The sequence below is a fragment of the Neolamprologus brichardi genome, chromosome 23 (assembly GCF_056152115.1).
Source record: "Neolamprologus brichardi isolate AB-2024 chromosome 23, ASM5615211v1, whole genome shotgun sequence".
Classification (NCBI taxonomy): Eukaryota; Metazoa; Chordata; class Actinopteri; order Cichliformes; family Cichlidae; genus Neolamprologus; species Neolamprologus brichardi.
Window position 1 is genome coordinate 32,474,268 of NC_142125.1, and position 16,284 is coordinate 32,490,551.

The window sequence follows — 16,284 nt, forward strand, 5'->3', positions numbered from 1 at the left end:
ACAGGAAAAGCAGCACAGAAACACAGGAGATGCTGATGAGGTGGACGAACAGAGCATCACACTGCACTGCGAGTTGTAACAACAGCCTACAGTTGTACTAGTATACACAAATAAATCAGCTGTGGGCCCTACAGTTTAAAACTTACAAGAGCAAATGTATTGATTCCTTTCCCGTACACCCTCACAGGGATGGTTTTCGGTTCTTCTATCTCTTTTTCTTCTTTTATACGACTGGAAAGGAAATAGTGCCTGTAAGAATAACTCTTTCTCTAACACACACAGTAAATACGATACTTTGTTGACACATGAAGGAAGTGTACCTCTTAAGGAGGGCGAGCCATTTCTCCTTCTGTTCTGCTGAGCTGAAGGGAAGCACAAACATCAAAAGAGCATCATGTATCACTACAGACTGTGTGTGTTCATGTGCGTCAGTGAGTGGGTCATAATACTAACTGTTTTTTGTTTTTTTAAGTTGCAGCATTCTGCAGAATTTCAGGTTGCAGGTCACAAAGTCAAGCTTAGCTAGAATCTCAGCCTACCAGATCAGCTGATCTCAGTCCCAGCCCTTTTGCACATCCACTTCACGCAGGTAGGATGTGATATTTAGTTGCTTTAGTCTGCACACAGTTGCCGCAGATCTGCAAACCACTTTGCAACCCACTTTCACCCCAGAGCATCTGATCTATGTATCTGTTCCGTGTTACTGCTTAATCCATGACCATAAAACTTTTACAGCCACAGTACACCCGCTGCTTCACAGTCTGTTTCTAACGTTCTCAACAACCACTTCTATGCCTGCTGTTAAGGCTCAGGTAGCTGCTGCAGTATTCTCCTGAACGATAGGTGTCACCACACAGACAATACCAACACATAACCGCTGATATAGGAAAAGAGGAAATCCAAACTGAAAGCCAAGACATTGCAGAGTGCAGAAATAAGAGCTAAACTGCGGCGTGTCCCAGCAGTTGTGACGTCAAATTTGTCGCACAGCTCCAGGTGACAACGGGTCAGCGGTGAGCATAAAAAACAGCCTTAGTCTTCCTTCAGGATTCCTGCAATGACTTCAGGAAATGTGGTGTTACTTCTCTTGACAACATCAAGTTGATGTCTCCCAATTTTCTTTTTCTTTAGTGAAGATTTGATGCAAAACATAAAGGTGTTACCCTGTTTCTCTGTGCTAATGGGTTCTTCCAAGATTTCCTGGAGCAAAGCAACACTCCAAAACATACTCATTTAAACCCCACACCCCAAATTCTACAGATTCAAATAAGTCCAAGACATTTTGACTAACCCTACTAACAAACAGAAGAACAAAGAAAAAGTGTCACATATCTAACAGAAAATTTACTTGCCCTTTGGTTCTGTCCTAACCAAGCTGACATGATTCAGGGTGCATCAAATCCTGCTTTGTAGCTCAATCAGAGCCTCTTGGCCTATATTCTTACTCTGCTGCTCAAACTTCATCAGCTCCCTGGACATATAGATAACATCACCTGGCAACTGTGGCAAAGATCAGCATGTCTCTCTCTTCCATGACACGTGGAAGCTCAAAACAAACAGAATGCTAAAGGCAAAAAAAGTCTCTTCTTCCACTATTCAAATGTTTAAATTGACATTTTATAAATATATTGTGAACCTCAATTCACAATGAAATAATTTTACTCCTCATCATAAAAGCAGGAATCAGAACTTCCTTTTGAAAATAATGGATAAGAACAAGGCCTGATGTGTTAATGGTTGCACGGTAGGATGTCACTGAGCTCTTCTGCCTCATCCTGTCTGTTTTCTGTTCCTTTGGCATTTAAGGTCAAGTTTACAGCATCAGCAGCATATTTTCTGTGGAAACATAAACACCTTCACAGCTGCTGACGTGAGGCAGCGTCAGCGTGAACAAAGTTTGTACAAATGTCGTTTCTGGGTCAACGACATCAGAATGAGCCCATGTTAAGGACTTCTAAACACCTTGGTAAAAAAAAGTCTTAAAAATAAGTACAATTCACCACCGTGTGTGTGTGTGTGTGAATATTTGTGTCCGTATGAGTGCAGCATGTGTGTAGTACTGCTGTGCATCTTTGTGTGTGATACCTAAAGGTAGCGACACAGTTGCAGGTGGGCCAGCCCATTACAAAGCTCCTCTCTGGGTTTGTGCTGCCCTCACACACCTCGTCCATGCAGCCTGCCGTCCACATCTCACACACACGCACCTGGGCTTTCTGCTTGAAGTGGTTGGCTGACCTAGGAACAGAACACACACACACCTTACACTTAAACCTTACACCCAGGCATTAACCTAATTACCGTGTGAAGGACAGGAAGAGCAGCCAAAATGTTCCTAATCTGCTTCACAGAAAGAGAATACACACACACACACACACGTCGGGTATTCATATCTTGTGGGACATCTAATTAGCATAATGCTTTCCCTAGCCCCTTACCCTAAACCTAACACTTTGAGTCTCAAAAATGCCTTCAAACTTGTGGGGACCGGGATTTTGGTCCCCGTAAGGGCCGTTGATCCACAAGTATAGTGAACTTCTGATTTCTGGTCCCCACAAAGATATGAATACATGCTCACACACAAACACACACGCAAACACACACACTTGTGCTTACTTAGCTTTGGCAACCACCAGAATGTCAGTAAAGAGGAAGAGGTGTCTGTCCTGAGTCTGCATCCCCGTCTTTAACTGAGCATGTCCTTGGAGAAGAAACGACCTATCAGAACTAGTCAGGAAGGACTGGATCAGCGGACAAGTCTCTGGACAAATGGGAACCAGGAAGCTTTCTCTGGAACATGAATAAATGGAACAGATTAACCTCAATACACTGCGACAATTTATGATACATCTCTTTCACTTAATCAGTGGGGTTCTCTATGAGTTTGGTGGTTTTTCCAGCAGCCCTTCACATTAAAAGCTTTGGCTCTGTTTAAACTAGAAGAACAGCAGCTTCTTCCTGCTCTGCTGCTATTCCAGCCAATAATATTAAATATTATGTGTTAATTGTCTGCTGTGGTTCAAAAGCGTGCAGTTTGGGTAATTACAGCAAGGTCGAGGACCATCAGCAGTAGGGCTGGGTATCGTCACTGATTTCTAGAATCGATTCGATTCCGATTCACAAGGTCCTGAATTGATTCGATCCACGATTCAATTCAGTTGGATTTGATTCAATTCGATTTAAATCTGGGAAATTTTGCCTCAGACAGTCAGAAATATTATAATTCAGATCAGTACATTTACATATTTTTGTATCTATAAAAAGGAAGCTGACACTTTCAAGACTTTATCAAAGGTGTGAGCGTCACAGCAGAGGCCTTTGTGTCAAAGTAGCTGAAGATAAAACACCGAAAAACATGAAGTTGATTTTCCTGGCCTGGATTTTATAAAAATATTCTGCAGTACATCAAAAACAAAAGAAAACCATTAATCAACACATGAACATTACCTCTGAAGTTACAGCAGTTTTATTAGAGACACGGCTAAGCGTTTTGCATTTTGTATAATTTTAAAAAGTTTACATTTGTTCAGAAGCAGAAATTAGGTTTTCTTTTCGGAAGTAAGTAAAAGGAAAAAAAAACATCGGCCGACAGCGCTGTAAATAACGGTAGTCTTGTGCGTAACAAGCAAGCGAATAATGCAGAAAACAGATTTCGGGGATAGACGGGGAACTGTTGTTGAAGTACACTGAGAAAGAGAGAGAGAGAGAGAGAGAGAGCTGTGCATGAAGTGTGATTTTATTGTGGTGGAAGCAAAACAGCAAAAGTAAGAGGGAATTCATGACGATGTTTATGTGAAGCGTAGTTTGGATCTTCTTTTGCTGCTGGTTCAGTCAATATTGTTTGGAGAGAGATAAAACTAACAGCTTTAGAATCAGCGCAAAAAGGGCGTAAACACAAAGCGTGGACCCGCCGACAGATCAGAATCAGCGAGCTGTCGGCTTTCAGCACCGACCGTGTCGTGTCGTCGGGTGAGAAAGGCGACATCTCACTGATTCTGATCCGCGGGTAGTGCTTTGTGTTTACGTCTTTGTGCAGAAGCCGTGTACCTGCTCTCATTTACTGTTTTAAATGTTTGGTGGTTGTCAAAATTTTGTGACGTTTCACCTGAGATTCTGGAATTTTGGGCAAAATACATTTATATAAAAAAATAGATTCAGTATTTTAATGAATCGATATCACGTTATCCAGGCCAGAATCGATTTTAATCGATGAATCGATTATTAAAACCCACCCCTAATCAGCAGTACATAAAAGATGACAAGCAAGTGATGTCCTTCAAGGAGAAGCTGCTCAATTACATGGCAGGCCCTCCCCAAATCACTTTACTCTAAAAGTTTTACTCGATAAGAGTTGAAATTAGCAATTGAACTAATAAACTCATCAAGACAGTGCTGAGTTTATAGATGATATCGTCCTTGGGGAAGATACTAAACCTCAAGCTGCCTTGAATGCATCACAGTGTGAGCATGCGTGAAGGTTCGATAGGCAAAACAGAAGTGCTTAGCTGAAGTAGAAAAGCATTGTATAAGTATCAATCCATTTATCAAGGGTGGAATTTCAAAGAAAAATAAAGAACACCAGTTACAACAGTGAAATTCTCTCCACTCATTTCTTCTCACATTTAGTAATTTAATATGACTAAAGATCTTTACAAACAGAGCATATTTAAGCACTTTCACAAAATGCTAACAAACTTATGTAGCACTGTACTGTAATACTTTTAAACGATAACATTCAGAGTTCATATGTAGGTTTATAACATTTGTGAAAGTTGAAATGATCTCAGCATATCAGTGAGTTATACTATCAGATGAAAAACACAGCATTAATTTACATGATGATCTAAGTCACCTGTTAATCTTTCGAGGCACTCTCACAATAGTGTCACACTGTAGGACGCTACATCCTTCTTTTATATACAGTCTGTCACTGCGACCCCATACAGGGGGTATCCAAAAAGTAATTAATGTTTGCTTTTTTTCCCTTTTGAAATTAAATGTTAATTTTTAAGATAAACTGTATGTCATCTGATGGGAAAAGGGAGTAGAAACCATGAGTTGTACTTGTTATTAACCTCTGGCTCTCTTCCAAAGCGTGTCTTTTATCCTGTCCTCATTATCTCACCCCAACCGGTTGCAGCAGATGGCCGCACCTCCCTGAGCCTGGCTCTGCTGGAGGTTTCTTCCTATTAAAATGGAGTTTTTCCTTCCCACTGTTGCTGGAGTCGCTGGAGGAGGTCATATGACTGTTAGGTTTGTCCTCTGTATGTATTATTGTAGGGTTTACCTTACAATAAAAAGCGCCTTGAGGCGACTGCTGTTGTGATTTGGCGCTGTATAAATAAAATTGAATTGAATATAAATATTGTACCTGAGACAAAAGAGGAAACAGCCTTCACCTGAAAGCTTCATGCCCCAGGAATGTTCTACTACAATAATTACTTTGATATGACCTGTGCTACCACTTCTTATTTAATAGAATAACTTGTTTTTGAAGCAGCGTGACTCACTTATAATGCTAAGCAGCAGCTAACTCATTGGTCGAAACTTTTCTGTCTTGCAAGAAGATATTTGGAGGTTTACAACATTAGTTTATCTCAAAGCATCTTTGGACGTCCCTGTAGGTAATAAAAAAAGAGTCAGCCTCTGCCTCTTAGGCCGAGAGGTTAGTGTCTCTGTTATTAGATTATTCACTTCAGATCTCTGTCTCTTTCTGGCATCCGTAATCACCCAACACAAGATAGCCTGCAAGTACATCAAAGCACTCTCCCTTATGTAAAGTTCATGGGAGTCACTGGTGAGTGAAGTACTCTGGAAGCCAGAGAAGAACTTTTTAAAAGTTTTATTGATGAAATTTTTGTTTTTCCCTCACTGGTCTAGCCCTTGTTCTTCTGCTATTTTTACAATATAAATTCCAATTCGTATTAACTACTAATTAATTCTCAGTCATCTAACTTATACTGTTAATTGTTTCACATTTTATATGAAGCATTACTCAGTTCATATTAAGTAAAAAAGAAATAGGATGGAGACAAAAGTAGGTAGGTAATATAAGTTAGGAACATGAACCCTAATGAGTGAAAATGGGATTCCTGCTAACCACCACACTTGTAACACACTTGAAAAGTATTTAATATTCCTAAAATGTATTTGAGTAAAAACAGAATTACATGATGAGACAAGTCATAAACAGTCATGTACTTAAGATGCTGCCGTATAAAGGAAGTGGATACCAGATTTAAAGAGCCCATTAAACTGCTTTACAACTGTGTGGCCCACTGCACATGTACAGTGTTTCTAGTATGCACTTCCATTCGCTTCTTAAAACTAAATAATTTTTTCCTGACCTTGGAAAGGTTTTATATACCCACACTGACTGCAATTATGTGCAAATCATTTAATCTACACTTGAAGTTCTGTAACTGGGTATGTTGTTACACCACAAATGCACGTTAAAGCTCTGCAATTTAAAGACAAGAACGATTTTATTTTCTCTAACTTTCCTACCGCAAATTGTTATTCAAACAATTTGGAAAAAAGGCCGAGTGGTGCTGCTATCTCTCTTCATACACCTGTGCCAGCATCTCAGAAGTCCACTAATTAATCCTATTGTTCCAATGGGAACAAGAGTCTAGGTAGTAAAGGCACCCCGCCAAAAATCAGTCCTGTACCTTAAGTCCTGATAAACCTTAAATTCTTGAGTTTTTGTAAGGACCAAACAAGCAAAAAATAATGTGTTAATTAGTGGATTTCAGGACTGCTTTGAGCCTATTTGGTTACCTTTGGACAGGACCAGGCAAGCGCTTTACCCTTTTCCAGTCTTTATTTCATGCCAAGCAACCCTACGAGTAACTTAGAAATGGCGTCATCACCAGCAGAGCAGCTCCACAGCTACTGTGTACATGATTTACACGTTCAGCACTATCTGCAGCACATTTAGCAGAGTAGTATCACAGCTACTCTGACTACCCTGACTCTGAGTGCAGTCAGGTGGTGTCTTCATCGTAACTTGCCGACTAGTTTTTATAAAATTCTTTGTTGAACATCAAATAAATAACCCCATCATCTTCTCTTTTTATCTTTTTATCTATCTTATTATCACACAACATACAATATGAGCTCATACGTTGATATCTGAATTGACCCACCTACTCTGCAGCTGGTGAATCTAAATTGCATATTGATGTGAGGTGGATAAAGTGTATAAAAAACTGTATGAATAACTACCGCCCCTCCCCCATCTGCCCAGCGTAAAGCACAAGGCTCGCGTGCTGAGTGAAGCAGAAAAAAAGTGCGCGAGAGAGGCTGAGAGAAAGAAAAAAAAAAAAAACCCACGTGACGGCTCGCGATAAGGAGCCGGGTCGCGTCGTTCACGTCAAAGAGTCGGCTCTAAGAGCCATTTCGTTCGCGAACGACCCATCACTATTCTGCAGGCTGGGTAACGACCAGTGTTGGGACTAACTCGTTATTAAGTAACGTGTTACAGTAACTACGTTACTATTGTGGTAACGAGCACGGTAACTAGTTATTATGCCAACACCAGGAACGCGTTACTCGTTACTGGGATTTAAATAGGCTCGTTATTCGTTACTTCGTGTGGTGGCTATCGCGGAGCTTCCACAGATTCAATAACATTAGCAAGTGGTGGAGGCCAGCAGGTGGATGAAGGAAAAGGGAGGCAAGAGGAGAGACCCGAAGCGGCCGCCGGTCCGAGTGTCAGGTGAACTGAACTTCAGGTAAGAAGTTATGACCTGCAGTGTATCTGAGTCAGATATAAACCAAGTTTAGGTGGAGTTTATTTTCGTTATGCTGACTTTTTCGTACTGCGTGCTAGCTAGCATAATGGAGTTTCTATACAGCTGGGTGGGTGCTATGTTACTGATGTTGAACTTTATTTTGTTCATAAGGTTAATTATTAGAGTTTCCAACCGTCCTGTAAAAAACAGAATGTCTGGTATTCAGAGAAAACATTACGCGTTTCATAATGAGGTGAAAGGGAACATTTTGTCCCGTAATTCAGCTACAATGAAAAACACACAAAGCTGTATTTATTCTGTGTTTGCTGCACAGCTGCCTCTTCTTCTCTCATTCTCTCTCTCCTGTTTCTACTTCAATCATAAAACTGATCAGTGATCAGCTGATCGGTTTTTCTCTCTTTTTTGTTTATCGCCCACTTTGCGCCAGAAACAGGAAACCAGCGGATGTTGCGTTAAACAACAGCAGCACGTTTAAGCTTGATCAGCTGTTGTTAGAATTTATTTAATATTAATTTCTAGTACAGCTGATGTTTGCTGGAGCCACAGCTGTAAAGTTGCTGGTCATGATGTCGGTTTGGTTATCTGGTGAGAGGGAAACATGAAGATGAAACCAGGAGATGTCCTTACTGAATCACCAGAGCTGAACAGGTGATGGAGAAACAGGTTTACCTTTTAGGTGACATGAATGAGTTGAAGGGAAGTTATGAACTGTTTCTGAAAGACAGATAACACCAGGATCCTTTTCTACCTAGCTGACAGCTGGTAACTGTGCAGGGGCGGATCTAGCAAAGTGTTGCCAGGAGTCCATGTAGGGCATTAAGGGGGAAAGGGGGGCACAAGGAAATACTTTTCTTTATTATTCTCATTTAAAATGTCTAGCTTTTAAAAATATAATTATCTGAGTCTTACAACAAACAATTGATAGATTGATACACATATACCATCAAAACAGTGTACATCACTGTCACAACAGCATTTGTTTTCATTCAAAGGCTTTATGATTTTTCCTATAATGGTGGGCCGGTCTCTAGTCAAATTCCCCGGGACGATTTTTTTTTTGTCCCAGTCCAGCCCTATAAGCAGCTCATCTGCAGTCTGGTGTTACCTACATCTTCCTATTCAGAAGGCAGAATTTCCGAGTTCTGAGTACAATCAAAGCACCACGACTGCAGTTTTTGTGTTGGATGTAAAAAGCAGTCTAGAATCATGCGGCGGTCAACAACGGTCCAGGCGTGGGATTTCTCTCGTGGAAATGTGCACATTATTTTTTTCCTTTCTATTGGTAGGTGGCACAGTGCACTTGTGGCAAGTAAGCAAGCTAGAAGACTGGCAAACCTGCTGGGTATCCAGTTACGGAAGCAGATAAGATAGATAAGATAAGATAACTCTTTATTGTCATTGCACAGTCATACATAGTACAGTAGTACAATGAAATTGGAAGCAACACATTAACAAGAGAATTCTGAGTAAAACCAAAGTTACTTTCCCTAGTAACTAGTTACTCTGAAAGTAACGAGTAACTTGAAGTAACTGAGTTACTTTTGATAGAAGTAACTAGTAATGTAACTAAGTTACTAATTTAAAGTAACTTACCCAACACTGGTAACGACACCCTCACTACCATTAGGTATTAGAATGAAATCCTTGGGCCAGTGATGCTGGGTTCCTCCTAGTGTATGACAATGCCTGGCCTCATATAATAAGAGTATGCAGGGAGTTCCTGCAGGATGAAGGAATTGATACCATTGACTGGCTGCCGTGTTTGGGCTAAATTCAATAGAACAACTCTGGGACATGATGTTTTGGTCCACATGGAGCTACTAGATTGCAGCTCAGACTGTCCAGGAGTTCAGTGATGTCCTGGTCCCAATCTGGGAGGAGATCCCCCAGGAACATCTGTCGTCTCATTAACTCAGATGTCAGGCGTGCACACAAGCACATGAGACACACAAACTACTGAGTATCATTTTGAGTTGCTGCAATGAGCAGTGACAGCCTGCCACTTCTTTTTTCATTTTGATTATCAGAGTTTTCTTTGAATTGCCATCAAACGATCTGCCATCCTTTCGTTCCTAACACATTACTCAGTCCACATGTCCAGCGTGATTTTTCCCCCCACAGACATCTGATGTGTTCTTTTATTTTTTTGTGCAGTATATTTGTGGATTAGAGAAAAACCAAAATAATTTTGGACAAAAAACAGTTCAAAAACATTAAAAGCCCAAAATTACCATGACATTTATGCCTTTGATGAGTGTATGTAAACCGTCCACAGGTGGTGAATTTGTTGGACAAAATCACAGTGAAGCTGGGAAACATGCTAAGAAGGTGTGAACCAGCTACTATTAGGTTTTAATGGGTCACCACTGTTGAACTTGAGACCACTTTAAACTGAAGGAATTTAAAAAGTGAGTCACATCAGTGTGATTCAGATTTGATTGACTTTACATGACATATAATACAAACCGCTCAAAACTAAGGAATAAACCAAGTCCACAGTCTAAGGAGTGGGTGGGTGGTTATTCACGGCTGAACCCCTCCCTCTGCGGGAGCTTTTTAACAAGGTTTTCTTCTTCACTTTCCCAGTGCATATGTTCAAAGACAGAGGCTATTAATAGACACCTGATCCTCTGATAAGTATGGCAACAGGAGGATTATCTATCCTAACAGATCCAACACCTCACTGAGGGCGTGTGTGTGTGCACGTGTGTGAGAGTGTGGCTTCAGGGTTTCATCAGTGGCCTGGGCTGCAAGAAGGTTTCTGAGAGGGTTGTATGTGACTCATTCACCCTACTTTGGAGACACTAAATCTATCTCTGCTCAAAGACTTTCAACCTCAAGTGTTTCTGATGACCAGTGTCTTTACTGTTCTTTGTCAAAAGGTGTCTACAAAGGTTTAAAAAACAAGGCTAACAATAAAATTGTATTAGTATAATTTTAGACTTATATTTAATTTACAATTAAAGCTGTTAACTATCAATGCAGATGGTTGTTGCTTTAAATCACAAACAGTGTGACATACAGGTGCCGCATATTAAGATCATTTGGTGGCTCCACTAACTAGCTTTATAATGAAAAGTAAATGAAACATAGATGCCAGAGTCAGCCTGACCATGTCTTTTACAGTACCTGGAGAGAGTCTTGGACCTGGTCAGAGCCTTGGTGATGACCAGAGATGGGGCGGACTGACGCCGGTAACTCTGAGACTTTGTGCGCTAAAGAAGCAAAAGAGAAAGATGGCTGATGAAGGGGGAGGAAAACATTTCTAATATTAAAATTGCATTATTAATGCAAAGCTACAAAGCTCGATACGCAATATTTTTTCACATTTTTACTGTGACATTCATACCACATGGCATCCATCAAAGAAACTATTTTGCAATTAAAATTACAATTGTGTATGGTATATGGAGCTTTGGTGTTTCTGATTGGCTGGTAAGAGATTAAGACCTCACAAGAAATGAGAATGGTTAAAAAAAATAGCAATTGTGGAAAAAGTATCATAAGAACAATTGCGACGTTGTCTGCCGCAAAAAAGAGACATGCTTGTCAGCCTCGATAATCTACCTAAATAATGTCATTTAAAGTTTTGGTTTAGTACTGCAACTCACACAATATCTGACCACACTGCTTAGTGAGTGCTTACTGAGAGTTGGACTCGATGCTTGTGTGATGTTTACACTCTCCTCATTTGTTATGCAAGTGTCCTAATGTTCAACACATTCATCACAGCATCAGGGCTGACTATGGCCTCCAAAAGGACAGGGACAGCAGAACTGAGCTTAAAACACAAAGGAATGCCAGAGCATTTCACAGGCTGTACTAATGTCAGTACTCAGCAGCCTCTGTTTGTTTTTGCCATGACAGTTCTGACCTTTCTCACATGTTAGTAAAAATCCAGTGTGTGGAAGAACAACATTTTTCATGCTACCTTCCTACTTTGACTTGCTTGGGACCATGTTGATATCCTGTTTTTCTTTACAGGATCTGATTACCCAGGTTTCCCACATAAGGATAATTAAAGTTTCATTGAATCTAATTGTAGAAGGATTTGTCAGCACGAAGCAGGGCTGCAAACAAACATTACATAACTACAGTTCTTTCACTGGATGTCAGAATACCACACTGACTAACACAATCAGCTCATACATTGATCAGTGGTTTTTGGACAGGTTAAGTGGGTTAAGGTAGTCTTTTGTTTTGTGTAGTTATTACATGTAAGTCATAGATGTGTGAAAAGTGCGAAAACACATTTTAAAGATAACAAGCTCTTAATCGTGCTAGCAGCTCCATCATTCTGTCATTTCGTAAGTCTACTGCTAATGTCAGCAGGCTAAAAGAGGTTACAGTGGTTCCACTGACCATAATTAGCTTGTCATTAGTGGTATTTATCATGTTTCATATAAACAGTTTCACATATGTCTCAGGAACGAATGTGAGCAGCGTATTTAGCTAAAAGTGCAGTCAGGTTGCATTTTGGTGACTGTGAAAATTTTTAAAGAATGGTGCAACTGTGTTAACTGCAATAACTTTTGGGGATAACGCCGCTAAATTAGACTAATATCAATGATATTGGCTTTTTGAGCCATTGGCTTATTTCAAATAAAAAGACATCTATCAGTAGCAGTGGCAAGTTCTTCTGTTGTGATGCATTAATGTGTTTCTGGATGTTTGAAGAAAGTGTAATTATTAGTTTAGCAGTTAATTTATAATGGTTTGTTTCCCTGACAATCAAGCAGATTACCATACTAGCTATAGTGCCAGCTTGGTCATGTGACCTTTCCTGGCAGGGTTGTAGCAATCCTTTGCGAAGCTTGACAGGATTCATCCTCTGGGGACCACGAAGGCTTGTAACATTTCGTGTTAATTCGTGATGTCACTCTGTCCGAACACTAACCTTAGAATTCTAAATGTGGGAAAACCTCAGTCCGTCTTCATCCTACATCCACCATGCACGTCCACACATTTTTCACAATGTAATAACATTGATTTAGCTAGGTCACAGGCTGCTGAAACATTCCTTGTACTCCAGTTACAATATTACAATGTTACCTTTCAGTCCTAAAAATACACCAATGTTAGCTTCCATGAAGAAGTGGGTTTACTATGGGAAACAGCGACTATAAAACCCCCAATTTGTCTAATATTATTGACTGTATGAAAACAAGAAGTAGCCTAAAGAGGAAAGGCGATTATAAAAACAGTTTAAAAAATAACTGTAGTGATGAAGAACTCACTAATGTAACAGGACAATTGCTCATGCAACTTTCTGGCCTTTCCACCAGGGTTTATAGTATTTACACAAACCGTTTTCCTTATACTGACACCGTGTTTCTGCATTTTTGACTCAGCACATTCATCAAGCTGAAGCTGATGTGTAACAGTTATCACTAAACCAAGGACAGAGCGCTGGCTGTGCAGTGAAGGAAGAATTTGTACCACGACTTTTTACAGCAACTGCAGAGAAGAATCACTGGGAAACATTACTTTCAATGAATGGAACAATATGTATACCTATAATAATTAAAAGCTATTTTTATTACTGATCTAATTAATTGATAGGTTATTTTTAGTGGTGGCAGTAATACTCTGGGTATGCAGAGGTCTTGGTTCATTGAACACAACAGTCTGATATTTGATGGGTAACAGTTTAATTATTTCCACTTTTCTGTCTCCTCCTCACTTCAGTAAAGGATTAAAAAAGCTTTAAATAAATGAAGTGATGTTTGATGTATTACAGGACAGTGTGCCTAAGGAAATAGCTCTGAAAAAAGCAGAACACTATATTTGGTGTGTGTATAATATCATCATTATTAACTTTTAAAAATGTGTTAATCTCGCCATCTGCGTTTTGTCTTATTTTCTGCAAGTAAACCTCCACTCATTTATCGGATAATTACCACCACAAAGAGTCACAAAGTAGTGACACTTCTGAGTCTAATTGTCAGCGGGATAGTTTTAGACCATCATGAAATACAAACAAACACAAAAACAACTGATTTGCGACACTGGCATAACAAACAGTCAAATTCTGTCTGCACCGTATAAATCTACAATTCTTCACAGCTTCTATCTTTAAAAACTGAAACAAACAAACAGTTGATTAGCTGTGGACTGACAGCTACTGTTTCCAATACAGAAGACACTGCATTTATCATAGAAATGGTTTCGGTACCAGAGATGGGCAGTAACGCGTTACTTGTAACGCGTTACTGTAATCCGATTACTTTTTTCAAGTAACGAGTAAAGTAAGGGATTACTATTGCAAAAACGGTAATTAGATTACCGTTACTTTCCCGTAGGAACGCTGCGTTACTGCGTTACTAAAACCGTGATTTTCTTGCGAGAATGTCTCATGACAGTGACGTAAGCGAGTGCGACGTGTGTGACAACAGCTGTGTGCAGATCAACAATGGATCATATATCGAGTGCTGGAGAGAGTATGAGCGTGCAGCGTTTAAAGCGTGGAAGTACTGACCTTACTTTGAGTTTGATTCCATAAAAAGTGACAAAAACATTAGTGTCCGTTGTGCGTGGGAAGAAAACTTCTTTTTACAGCGAAAAAAAACCCCTAAACTTCCAAGCAAGCACCGAGTGCGCTACGACGTAATGGGAAACTCACAGAGAAACTGCGGTATCCTTCCACTGACCGCTGTGGCACACCTGCACCAGGATAACCCTCCGCCTACCCTACTCCTGCTTTACAGGTGAAAATAGAGCAAAAGGACCGCTAGTCTTTGACTTTATTTATTTTCTGCTGTGTTTTACTTGCATCTGAAAGAGTGAAGGTAAACAATATATATATATATATATATATATATATATATATATATATATATATATATATATATTATGTGCTGGAATGTGCAGAAAATAGGTTTAAATGTTAAACTAATTTCTTCCAGTCAGAGAATGGTGCATATAATTAAAATTTTGCTTCATGCATAAAGTTAAAAGATTAAAACTAACAAAACAAGTTTTAAAAAGAGACTTTTCCATTTGATTACATTTTGTATGATGGATTATGTAGAAAAAGTAGAATTGGGCTGAAAGATCTATCGCTTTATCGCCTATTCAGGTTGTAAATCATGTTTTTTAAAAGTAACTAAGTAACTAAGTAACTAAGTAATTAATTACTTTTGAAAATAAGTAATCAGTAAAGTAACGGGATTACTTTTTTGGGGAAGTAATCAGTAATTAATTACTGATTACTTTTTTCAAGTAACTTGACCAACACTGTTCGGTACACAGAGAATAGTTAATACCAGTAAAACTGAAACGCATGCTTTGACTAAACAGCCTGGGGATAATAATCGATAACAAGAAAACCCTTTAAATCTGATTAGCGTTTGAACAAATGTATGAAGTAGTTAGCCTGCAGAAAGAGTAAATGTGAAGTGTATACAAGACACCACATTTGAACACCTCTTTAACTCACACGTACTGTTTAAATGCCACAATTATCTAAACAAATACAGGAATAACTTAAAAAACGTAACTTAAAAAGTTATTTTACTCTTCTTATGACCCATGAGTTAAAAAGAAAATTAAAATCAGAAAAGGGGCAGAATATCTTGAGATGATGTAATAATGACATCACAGGCTACCAACGTTAATAATCAGTAGGTTACTAAAACAGTCTGATGACACACTTTGTTTAGATCAGTGTTTTACTGGAGCTTGAAGACACTCATTAGTTTACAACCTTGATTTATTTTTTAATCTTATAGGTTGACCTCCTGTAGAACTGCAAAACTATCACTGACAAAATTTCCCAAAAGCTGCATCGGCTGTTTGAACACCTGTTACTCTGATCTAACCTCCCAACCGACAAACTCATTCATAATGTGAGCACGCTGTCCCTCTCCACGCGATGTAATTAGACAGAAATGAATTAGAAGGAAGCCTGTCTTTACTTTGAAAAGAGCAGAACTGTCTGCTAAGGTGAGTGAAAACATAGACTCTTGCGCGCAAACGTACCCGTTTGTGTTCCTGCTGCGCGCCGCCTCGGCTGAGGCTGTCCTGTTGCTGCTGTGGAGACATGTTGTCCATCCAGCCTCCAGACGCCCTCCGGCTCACTGTCCAGCTGTCCTCGGGTGATGCAGGGGTGAAAGAAATCCCATTAATAAACTCCGACTCCGGGAGATACGAACCATTTCACCACATGCTAAAAACTTGTTTGGGATTAGATCGCGTGAAGGAAAAACTACACGAAGGAAATTTAATATTAAAAAAAAAGAAATAAAGAAGGAAAAAACGTCGGGAGGAAAATAAGCTCAGGTTTCGTCTCTCTCTTTGCCATCAACGAATAGCCGTGCTCACGCGTCTCCTGTCTAGATTATCAGTTGCTTTGCCACTTCTTAAGGCGTCTTTGCGCATAGAACGGAGGCGGCGCCATAACGCTGCAAAAAATAGGTCCACCTATTTTTAACCAAACTGTTCCATTCACTCAGAGAACAATCAGATTTACCCTAAAACAAACAATGCTAAAGGTAAGATAAGCTGTTTGCTTAGGGGATCAGCTTTTATC

At 39.6% G+C, this 16,284-nt stretch overlaps 1 protein-coding gene across 2 annotated transcripts in view; it reads right to left on the reverse strand.

The window, feature by feature from the left end:
- Nucleotides 1-15,943, reverse strand: part of LOC102794812 (rho GTPase-activating protein 20-like) — a 29,896-nt gene extending 13,953 nt beyond the window's left edge. For both annotated transcript variants that reach the window (XM_087835911.1, XM_087835910.1), the window contains exons 1-6: nt 15,735-15,943; nt 10,884-10,969; nt 2,614-2,787; nt 2,086-2,235; nt 321-362; nt 147-231 (exon numbers count right to left, since the gene is read on the reverse strand). In XM_087835911.1, coding sequence (XP_087692037.1) covers nt 147-231; nt 321-362; nt 2,086-2,235; nt 2,614-2,787; nt 10,884-10,969; nt 15,735-15,806 — 609 coding nt within the window. In that variant the 5' untranslated portion in view covers nt 15,807-15,943. The remainder of the gene's footprint in view (nt 1-146; nt 232-320; nt 363-2,085; nt 2,236-2,613; nt 2,788-10,883; nt 10,970-15,734) is intronic.
- Nucleotides 15,944-16,284: the final 341 nt, after the last annotated feature.